This window comes from Morus notabilis, unplaced genomic scaffold (assembly GCF_000414095.1).
Source record: "Morus notabilis unplaced genomic scaffold, ASM41409v2 Scaffold97, whole genome shotgun sequence".
Taxonomy (NCBI): Eukaryota; Viridiplantae; Streptophyta; class Magnoliopsida; order Rosales; family Moraceae; genus Morus; species Morus notabilis.
The window spans coordinates 479358-489256 of NW_010357090.1; the positions used below are offsets into that span (position 1 = coordinate 479358).

The window sequence follows — 9899 nt, forward strand, 5'->3', positions numbered from 1 at the left end:
GAAAAAAAAAAAAAAAAAAAAAAAAAAAAAAAAAAAAAAAAAAAAAAGAAGATGAAATAGAACCATTATTTGTATCAAACTTCCAATTTCACGAGCTTCCACTTTTTTTTATTTTTTGTTTTTCCTTAGCAGATCCCATTTCCCGCGCAAACCCAATCTGAGTTGGCCGAGAAAACCATAAACCGTTGACTCTTTCGTTTGGTTTGGTGATGGGTAAGACGCAGCGCTTGGATTTTGCTTCCTCCGGCAGTAACAGAGTCCCTCTTCTGAACAACAAGGAGGTTTGATTGTTTTTCCTTTTCTGTTTTGGAATTTTTGGTGTTGCCCATTATTAATCTTAAATCATGTTTTTTATCTTTCGACAAACTGATTCTTGTTATTTTTGTCTAGGCTAATAATGGTGATGGCCCCGTCACGGACCTTGAGCATGGTGATGCCGTACAGGTGATATCTAATCAATGTTTGATGTTTGATGTTTGATGTTTAATGTTTTGGAGAGGTGTAGTAATTTTATTTATTTTTCTTGGAAAATTCAGGCTGCGAATGTTGGATATTGTCGAATATTGTCACTTGTAAGTAGACGGTTATCATACAAATATTTTTTTCCCCCTTCTTGAGAATAAGATTATGTTTTGATTTGTTTTAAATTTTCCTACTTTTTCAGGCTAAACCTGATGCTGGCAAGATAGTTATTGCCACTATTGCACTGCTGATTGCATCCACAACAAGTATTCTGATAGTATGTTGCTTGGTCTATTGATGATCATCTTTCTCATTCCTTTTTTATCTTTTTTAATTACCCTTATGTTGATCGGAATTTGACCTTTGTTGCTCTTGTATTTTTCCATTTGGATCCAATCACTGGACTCACCTCAACCTTCTGCTTTCCTCTTAGCCTTCCCTCTATTAACATCCGAATTTCGCTGTTCTTCTCCTGCAGCCAAAATTTGGGGGAACGATAATTGACATTGTATCAAGAGAAATAAGAACTCCCGAACAGCAAGCTGAAGCTTGGGAGGCTGTCAAAAACACCATATTGGAAATACTTCTAATTGTTGTTGTTGGGTATGATTTGTTCCATTTTATTTCTTTGAGTTTGGCATGCATTTTTCCAATGTAGTTGCTGTCTTTATGCCATCGTTTGCAATTCTTTTTTTCTTGTTTTTATGTTTGTTGTTTAATCATTAAGCTCATCTAGTGTATTTTCTGCTTTGTACTTTATCTGAAGCTCTTTGTGCACAGCACTCCGAGCGTGGTTGTTTTCTTCTGCTAGTGAAAGAGTCGTTGCTCGTTTGAGAAAAAACTTATTTGCTCACCTTATTCATCAGGTAAGACCCATTAAGTCACAAATTTAAATTCCTAATCCACTAAACTGATTTAGCCTTCTGGTCTTCCTTGTGATATTCAATTCAATAAGAATCTGTATAAATTTGGCATGGTTGATACCAAAATGTTTGAAATAGGAAATAGCCTTCTATGATGTTACTCGGACAGGGGAGCTTCTAAGCAGGCTATCTGAAGACACACAGATAATAAAAAATGCTGCAACTACCAATCTTTCTGAGGCACTGAGAAACGTAACAACTGCGTTTATTGGTATTGGATTTATGTTCTCATCATCTTGGAAGTTAACATGTAAGTTCATTTCATTTTGAGCTAAATTCTTGTGAAGTTGCTTCTGCTGAGGAGAATAGTGCTCATTGCAGTTATTTTCCCTGCTTCCCCTAGTGTTGGCTTTGGTGGTTGTACCTGTTATTTCGGTTGCTGTAAAGAAGTTCGGGCGCTATCTCCGAGAACTTTCACACGCAACTCAAGCCGCAGCTGCAGTAGCTGCCTCAATTGCTGAGGTTTGTAGGCAACAAATGGACTTGTAGTTCTGCGGGTTTCTTCATAAATTTGGGTCTTGAATATCCTAAATCGTGCTTTCAAAATACCATATTTGGTGTTTTTTTGACATAGGATGTCCCTTGAGGCTTGATGATATAATTATGAGTAGAAAATTATGCTAAATTGATTATATGAGGATTTCAGTGGTTTATGTTTTCTGAAAAACACTACTGATGTTTAGGAATCTTTTGGAGCTATCCGAACTGTTCGGTCCTTTGCTCAAGAAGGCCACACGATTTCAAATTACTCAGAAAAAGTTGACGAGACACTGAAGCTTGGACTAAGACAAGCTGTGAGTTTTCTTACCAATCTCTTTCTTGAACTCTGAAGATTCCCTGTGCACAAGTAGTGTGGTATCTGAGCTTCGTTTTCTCTTTTTTATCTGCCTCAGAGAGTAGTAGGTCTATTTTTCGGAGGGCTAAACGCAGCGTCCATGTTATCTGTTATCGTCGTAGTTATTTATGGAGCATACTTGACGATTACAGGCTCCTTGACTGCAGGAGCTCTTACCTCTTTCATTCTTTATAGCCTTACAGGTACTTGTCTAATTGTTCACATCCTCCCACCTGTACTTATTTTGCAGAAAATATAAACATTTTGGATTTCACTCTCTACCTTAGTTTAGTTCTTTTTGAAGAATGAAAAGATCATTCAAAGATTTTGCATTATGCTATAGTAACAAATTAGTCTCGGTAAATCTCTACGTCAACAGTTGGATCCTCAATATCTTCTTTATCGGGGTTGTACACAACTGCGATGAAAGCTGCAGGAGCAAGTAGGAGAGTTTTTCAGCTTCTCGATCGTGTCTCAGCCATGCCACAAGCAGGCAATAAGTGCCCCGCAGGGTCAGTTCCACTATATCTTCTGACCTCTTTTCTTTCCCCCTTCCTTATTACATGCTATGGTCTTGATTTTCAAAGTTGCACAAAATTTCAGCCTCTAATCATCTAAATCTACACTTAGAGGCTAGCATATTCCTTATCCACTAAACGTCAGAAACGAGTGCAGAGAAAAGATAATAGAACATAGTTTGCAATTTAAGCATTCCCATCATTTAAGATTTCAGTTCGGGTCTTATTAGCAATGTTTGTGGCTTTAATGGCAGATACCCAGATGGAGATGTGGAATTAGATGATGTCTGGTTTGCTTATCCTTCTCGCCCGAGTCATATGGTTCTCAAGGTAATAATTTTCTTGGATAAATGTAAATGCGCTTTAATATCAGAGTCCCAAGATACTGTATTGGTGAATTAAACCACAAGAAAACTGGCGCAGATGTAGAGTGGATAAGACAACCAACCCGGTTTGTATCTCACCAAGTTGGACAAAACAATACATATTTTGGAATCTCGTAACTGTGTGTTGATGTTGTTATCCTCTTGTTATATTCTTTCCTTGGCTCAAATGTATCAATGTCTAACACATCTGGTAAAGTGCAGGGTATAACATTGAAACTGAGCCCTGGTTCAAAGGTTGCTCTTGTTGGTCCCAGCGGTGGCGGAAAAGTAATAGCATGCCATCTATTCACTTCTGAATTCTTGTTGCTCCAATATCATGTTCTATTGAGCAACAAAATTGAATTTGATTGAGTATTGATATCTTGTTCTTTGTTAATTGCAGACAACAATTGCAAATTTGATTGAGAGGTTCTATGACCCTCTTAAGGGAAAGATTTTACTGAATGGAGTTCCATTAGTGGAGATATCCCATGAATATCTTCATAGAAAGGTGATTTAGGATTTGATGTTTCTTCACATCAAGTTTTAGTATCTACCTTGGCCTTTGATTCAGCATACTGATTTTCAAAGTCTTATGAGTTTCCATGATTTTGAAACTACAGGTTAGTATAGTGAGCCAGGAACCCGTTCTTTTCAATTGTACGGTGGAAGAGAACATCGCATATGGTTTTAACGGAAAAGCTAGCTTGTCTGACATAGAAAATGTAGCTGTGAGTTTATTTTTTTTGTTTTCTTTTTTCTTTCTAACAAGTCCTCCAAATGAAGTTATTTTCATCTGGTTTGCTTGCTGATGAAGATGAGTGATACTGCAGAAAATGGCTAACGCACATGAATTCATTGACATCTTTCCTGACAAATATCAAACTGTGGTCGGTGAACGCGGACTAAGGTTGTCAGGAGGCCAAAAACAGAGAATAGCAATTGCAAGAGCGCTATTAATGGACCCAAAAGTTTTGTTACTTGATGAAGCCACAAGTGCTCTTGATGCCGAGAGTGAATTCCTCGTTCAGGTAAAATTGGAATTTTCACATAAAATTCTCGACCAAAAACAGTATAAAGCACTATAGACAGCTCTCAACTTCTGCCTTAAAGTTCTAGTTTGAGACATGTCTCAGCGCTGAGCTATGCACCTAGTTCTGTTTTCTCTCCTAAACATATTTATAGCCATTATACTTGACAAATGTTCATGCAATGTACAGGATGCCATGGATTCTCTGATGAGGGGCAGGACTGTTCTTGTAATAGCACACAGGCTTTCAACCGTAAAAAGTGCAGACAGTGTCGCCGTCATATCAGACGGTCAGATTGCTGAAAGCGGCACCCATGACGAGCTTCTGAACAGAAATGGAATTTACAATGCACTTGTTAGGAGGCAGTTACAGGGATCTACAACTGCCTAGTTCGGAAAAACCTTGGTTATGAAAAAACATTTATGACCAAATTGATAACAAAAGTTTCCGTTCAGTTTGAATCCTTGAAGAAGTACATTGGTTTTCAAAATAAAAGACGATCTTGATTGCTAACCTTAAACCTGCCACAAATCTTCTGTCAGACCCGTATTGAAAAACGTTTACACTAGGAGGGGTAAGAGTGACAAAAAGACTAGAGTTGGGGGTCGAAAATCCCTTGGTTGTCTCTGTACTGTTCCCACCGTCGGTGGCTAGGAGTTCCGGAGTACTCGAAATCTCCGGGTCTATCGTGTTAGATTGTCCTCTGTAATTGTTGTTGGCTGTTTGAATTTCAATAAAAGCTACCCTGATTCCTTTCATTCTTCACGCTGTGCCTCTGTGTGTGTTTGGCTGTGAAATAACCAGGTTCCTTACATCTTCATTATTAGAGGCAACAAAATGAGTTACAACATGCTAGAACAATTAGGGCTTGTTTGGTTTAAGAACTCCAACGTTATAATTTTCAAAAAAAAAAAATCTTACCTTTGAAAAAAATATAATAAAAATGTAAAAAGAGAGAAAAAGAATCGTACATTTAAAAAGAAAAACTGATCCCTAAATTATCCAAAAAAAAAAAGAAATGATCCCTAAAACAAATAAACGTCTTTTTCTTCTCTGTCAGTACTTTCTTCTCTCTCAATATTATTTCTTTTTTGTTTTTATTTTTTGTACGTTTTGTTATCTTTTCATGTTCTATAAATTGGAGAAAGCCCAACTTCGTTGCCCACGTTGGTGAAGTGTAGAAGCTTGTTTATTTTTTCAGTGGGAAACTTGTCTGTTGACTTTGATGTAGTTTAATTTTTGGTTGTTACTTTTTCCCGTTAATATACTGGGTTTGCCTTGCTATTGAATGATATAAGAGATTGTTCTTTTTTTCCCCCTCATTCTAAGGCATAACGTTTCATAATATTTTTTTCTCTCCAAAAAGCGCTTAAGGCCCCAAAATTTATTTAGACAGCCCCCCTGTTGATAGCATCCATGTTGGAAATGTCAATATTGTGCTCTTGGGAGAATAAAGAGGCTTCATTAAGAAGAGAATCCTATCCACTCTCGTTTGTAAACTTCGACTAAACTAGGGTGTGTTTAGTTATAGTGGGAGAATGATAATGGGAATAAAAATGAGAATGGTAATGAGAATGCAGTGAAAAAGAAAGTTAATTCATTTATTTGATTGTAATTTTAAGAATTTTCTGGAATGAAACATGAATATTTTTATGTTAACAAACTTACCCTTATGTTATATATAACACTAATATTTTATCTATCAATATAATATATAAAATGTAATATAATATAATATAATATAATTATTATTATATAATTATGATATATAATATAATAATAGGTAAAGTCTTCAATTTGGTACCGGATTGGAGCGGCACATGTATATTTCTTTTAAAAACGTGTATATTTTCTCTTAAAACACGTATATATGTGTTTAAATAAATTATAGGTGTCTCCTCACATTATATATGTTTTAAAAGAAAATATATATGTTTTTAAGAGGAAATATATATATTTTTAAAAGAAATATACATGTGTCGTTCTAATTCGGTGCCGGATTGGAGACAATTCTTATAATAATATTATTAAAATTGTTAATATAATTATAATATTATATAAGATTATATAATAAATAATAATATTTTAGTTATAATATAATTAAAAATTACAATTATATTATAATTATAATATAATATTATAGGAATTGTCAAACCCAGCACCAGGTTGGAGCGGCACATGTATATTTACTTTAAAAACATGTATATTTCCTCTTAAAAATATGTATATTTCCTTTTAAACCATGTATAATATGAGAAGACACATATAATTTATCTAAACACTTATATACATGTTTTAAGAGAAAATATACATGTTTTAAGAGGAAATAAACATATCTTTAAAAGAAATATACACGTGCCGCTCTAATCCGATACTGGATTGGAGACTTTACCTAATGTAATATATAATTATTATATTTAATATAATACAATTTAACTATTGTAATGACTGAGAAAATTTCAGACCTTAAATAATACAATTCATGTATTTTTAAGCCAAGGATTTTCTTAGAAAATATTATGTTATATTGTGAATGGAGGATTTATGGAATTAATATATGTATTCCTAAATTCTATAGCAAATTTCATGTTAAGTTCATGTTTCAATCAAGTAAATTCGATCGATAAATTCTCGCAGTATTTTAAGGCGGAATAATTTTCAGTACAAGTATAGTTTGAGAATCTTAATTTCAAGAATCTCCAAGCACAGCACGATGTTATTATATTATATATCATAATTATATAATAATAATTTTATTATATTATATTACATTTTATATATTATATTGATAGATAAAATATTAATGTTATATATAGTATAAGGGTAAGTTTGTCAACATGAAAATATTCATGTTCCATTCTAAAAAATTCTTAAAATTACAACTAAATAAATTAATTAACTTTCTTTTCCATTCCATTCCCATTATCATTATCATTCTCATTCTCATTACTATTCTTATTCTCATTCTCATTCTCATTACCATTCTCCCATTGTAACCAAACGCATTACAATATCTTGATTTTTTTCTTTGCAATGCCTTTGACATCTCATTTGTAACTCCTAAAACATTTCTCATCAAATGAAGACAGCACAAAATCAAATGGGTGGATCGAGCAAAGCAATGAATGAGAAGGCACATGAGTTTTCCTTCAAAATTAGAGTTTTGAGACCAGTTGTCACGTTCCGAAGGATTAAAAATGTGATTAATTAAGGGCGTGTTCGTTTCATGGGTTTGGTTCGAACCAGCCCAATTTGAGTCAGCCCAATAACTCAAATCAGTGTTTATTACACCAACGCATCAACTCTAACTCGAATTGTGATCCGAGTTGAGAGGGCAGATTGGAATTCAATGGAGGCTTTAATTCCATTAACTCAAACCTGTCTCTACAGTGATTTGTGCTCTGCCCAACTCGGCCAAAAGCCTGTGGATTCCCTCGTGCCTTACCGTTGGTGTGTTTTTTCCTCTCCTCTTCCCAACGAAAGCTCTGTCGTTTCCCATCATCCACAGAGATGGAAAATTGCAGATCTCTCTTGCGTGATTCCACCCCCATGACTTCGAACCTGCCTCTACTGTAAAATTTGCTCTGCACAACTCATCAGGCAAACGCCTGTGGGATTCCCTCGCGCCTTACCGTTGTGTTTTCTATCCTCTTTCCACCTAAAGCTCTCTCTGTCGTTTCCCATCATCCACATCGATGGAAAATTACAGATAAAGCTCTCGAGCCTTGCGTGGTGAACTTTGACCCATTTTCGTTTATGCATGTGGGTAGAACCTTCTCAACCCTCTTCTTCACTTCCCCCAAAACGGAGGAACTATGTGGAAAAATCCGCGATCGGAAACCTCCGTTGGCGGCTGTTTTGAGCAGATGTGTCCGTAACTGGCGACCTCGAACCCTAAATCGCCGTCATCGGTGGAGAATTTCAAGGTACCCCTGTCGGCGACAAAGAAATTAGGGTATTCCGAGCTCATCTAGATTGGGGTTCTTGGTGGATGCACACACACGTTCATCCATTGGGTCCAATTCGGTAAGTTCTCTCACCTTCTCCTTTCAATATTTTCTCTGTTCGTGGATGTGAGAATCAGCCTTGTACAGTTCTGTTTTCTATATTCTTTCTGGATATCACAAGAGCTCATAAATGATTTTCACAGTTCTAGTTTCCACATGCAATTTTTTTGCCGTTCTGAATGCTTTTGATTGCTTACCACATGTTTGAGAAAATACCTCAAAGGAACAATGGACTGAATTGCTTGTTTATTTCAGATTTCATGTTTGCTCAATGCATTGCTATAGGCTGCTAGTATTCGGCATGTGGACTGAATCTATATATATATATATATATATATCATTGACAATGGTGTCTTTTTCACGATACCATTATTGGAGGTTTACACGTATATTATTGCCTTGACCTTGATTGATAATTCAGTAACATTCAAGCATAGCTCATGCCATTAATTAAAATGATTTTCACAGTTCTAGTTTCCACATGCAATTTTTTTGCCGTTCTGAATGCTTTTGATTGCTTACCACATGTTTGAGAAAATACCTCAAAGGAACAATGGACTGAATTGCTTGTTTATTTCAGATTTCATGTTTGCTCAATGCATTGCTATAGGCTGCTAGTATTCGGCATGTGGACTGAATCTATATATATATATATATATATATGACGATGGTGTCTTTTTCACGATACCATTGATAATGGGTCCTATAAGTGGGGTTTATTCTTGATGTCTCTCATATAGCCAAATATTAGAGAACTAGAGTGCATAAAATATGGAACCAAAACCCACAAATCTGTTTACAAATCTACTATGTGATAAGATTTAATTTGTATATTAGCCCAATTGAGCTTAAAGCATAAATGATACATAAACCACCTTTTGGAAATATAGTGGAGGTTTACACGTATATTATTGCCTTGTCCTTGATTGATAATTCAGTAACATTCAAGCATAGCTCATGCCATTAATTACTTGACGAAAAAAAGACATAATAGTACTAGTGGGCCACTTTTTTTTTATATTGAAATACTAATGTATCCATATAAAGTCAAATTGAAGCTTAAGTCAACCAAGACAAGGACAAGATTAGGGCACATCAAACCTACACCATTCAACTTAAAAACATGATCTTATGTATATCAACCCCCAACATATCAAGAAGATGAAAAAGAAGGCTAAAAAGCCAGTGAATGTTGCCAATTATCCTATCATTCTCTGCATGTCCATCTGCAAAAGCATGCAGTTTGACATGCTCTGTAAATTGACACTATCCGTGGATACAAATAAAGCCAGTTAAGTCTATATACTTCAACAACCCACTTGAAAATCAAGTCATATACCACATGATTACTTTTACAATTGGACATTTAAATTGTCTGATTTAGGCATAGGAATGAAACTAAGACTGAAATGTTATGGGAGTTTTTAATTAATAGTACGTGTACTTGAGATGGGAGATGCATAGGAACCAAATTTAACTTGTTTAGGTAATTACAACTTAAAAGCTTGCCGTAGCTAGCTAAGTAGCTAGTTGAAGATGTAGCTAGCATCTTGCATAATGCAAAGACATCAAGTGGTTTGAAAAGGAGAGTCTAGGGAAGTCACATTGATGTTCATCATCAAAATTAATAGTGGTTGCAGCAGCAGCAGCTGAATTCACATAATCTACCAATCTAGGCAGCCACACACCATCCCTGATTTGCCATAATGTCATTGCTAGCTATTGTATGTCATACTAATCTGATTTGAGTATTCATGT

The 9899-nt window shown here is 35.3% G+C and overlaps 1 protein-coding gene across 1 annotated transcript; it reads left to right on the plus strand.

The window, feature by feature from the left end:
- The first annotated feature begins 46 nt into the window (after positions 1-46).
- LOC21398882 (ABC transporter B family member 27) lies at positions 47-4892 on the plus strand. The gene is made up of 17 exons (XM_010089024.2): positions 47-281; positions 391-444; positions 537-572; positions 665-739; positions 941-1065; positions 1229-1328; positions 1464-1635; positions 1729-1847; positions 2069-2179; positions 2279-2423; positions 2600-2732; positions 2993-3068; positions 3326-3391; positions 3507-3614; positions 3727-3834; positions 3937-4134; positions 4324-4892. The coding sequence occupies exons 1-17, from the start codon at positions 210-212 to the stop codon at positions 4522-4524; spliced, it is 1899 nt and encodes a 632-aa protein (XP_010087326.1). The 5' UTR covers positions 47-209; the 3' UTR covers positions 4525-4892.
- Positions 4893-9899: the final 5007 nt, after the last annotated feature.

Bases quoted from the DNA above. Each gene is read 5' to 3' on its own strand.
- LOC21398882 (XM_010089024.2), top strand. From the start codon at position 210: ATGGGTAAGACGCAGCGCTTGGATTTTGCTTCCTCCGGCAGTAACAGA. The intron at 1,329-1,463 runs GTAAGACCCATT...TGTTTGAAATAG, and splicing joins TTGCTCACCTTATTCATCAG to GAAATAGCCTTCTATGATGT. The intron at 3,835-3,936 runs GTGAGTTTATTT...GTGATACTGCAG, and splicing joins CTGACATAGAAAATGTAGCT to AAAATGGCTAACGCACATGA.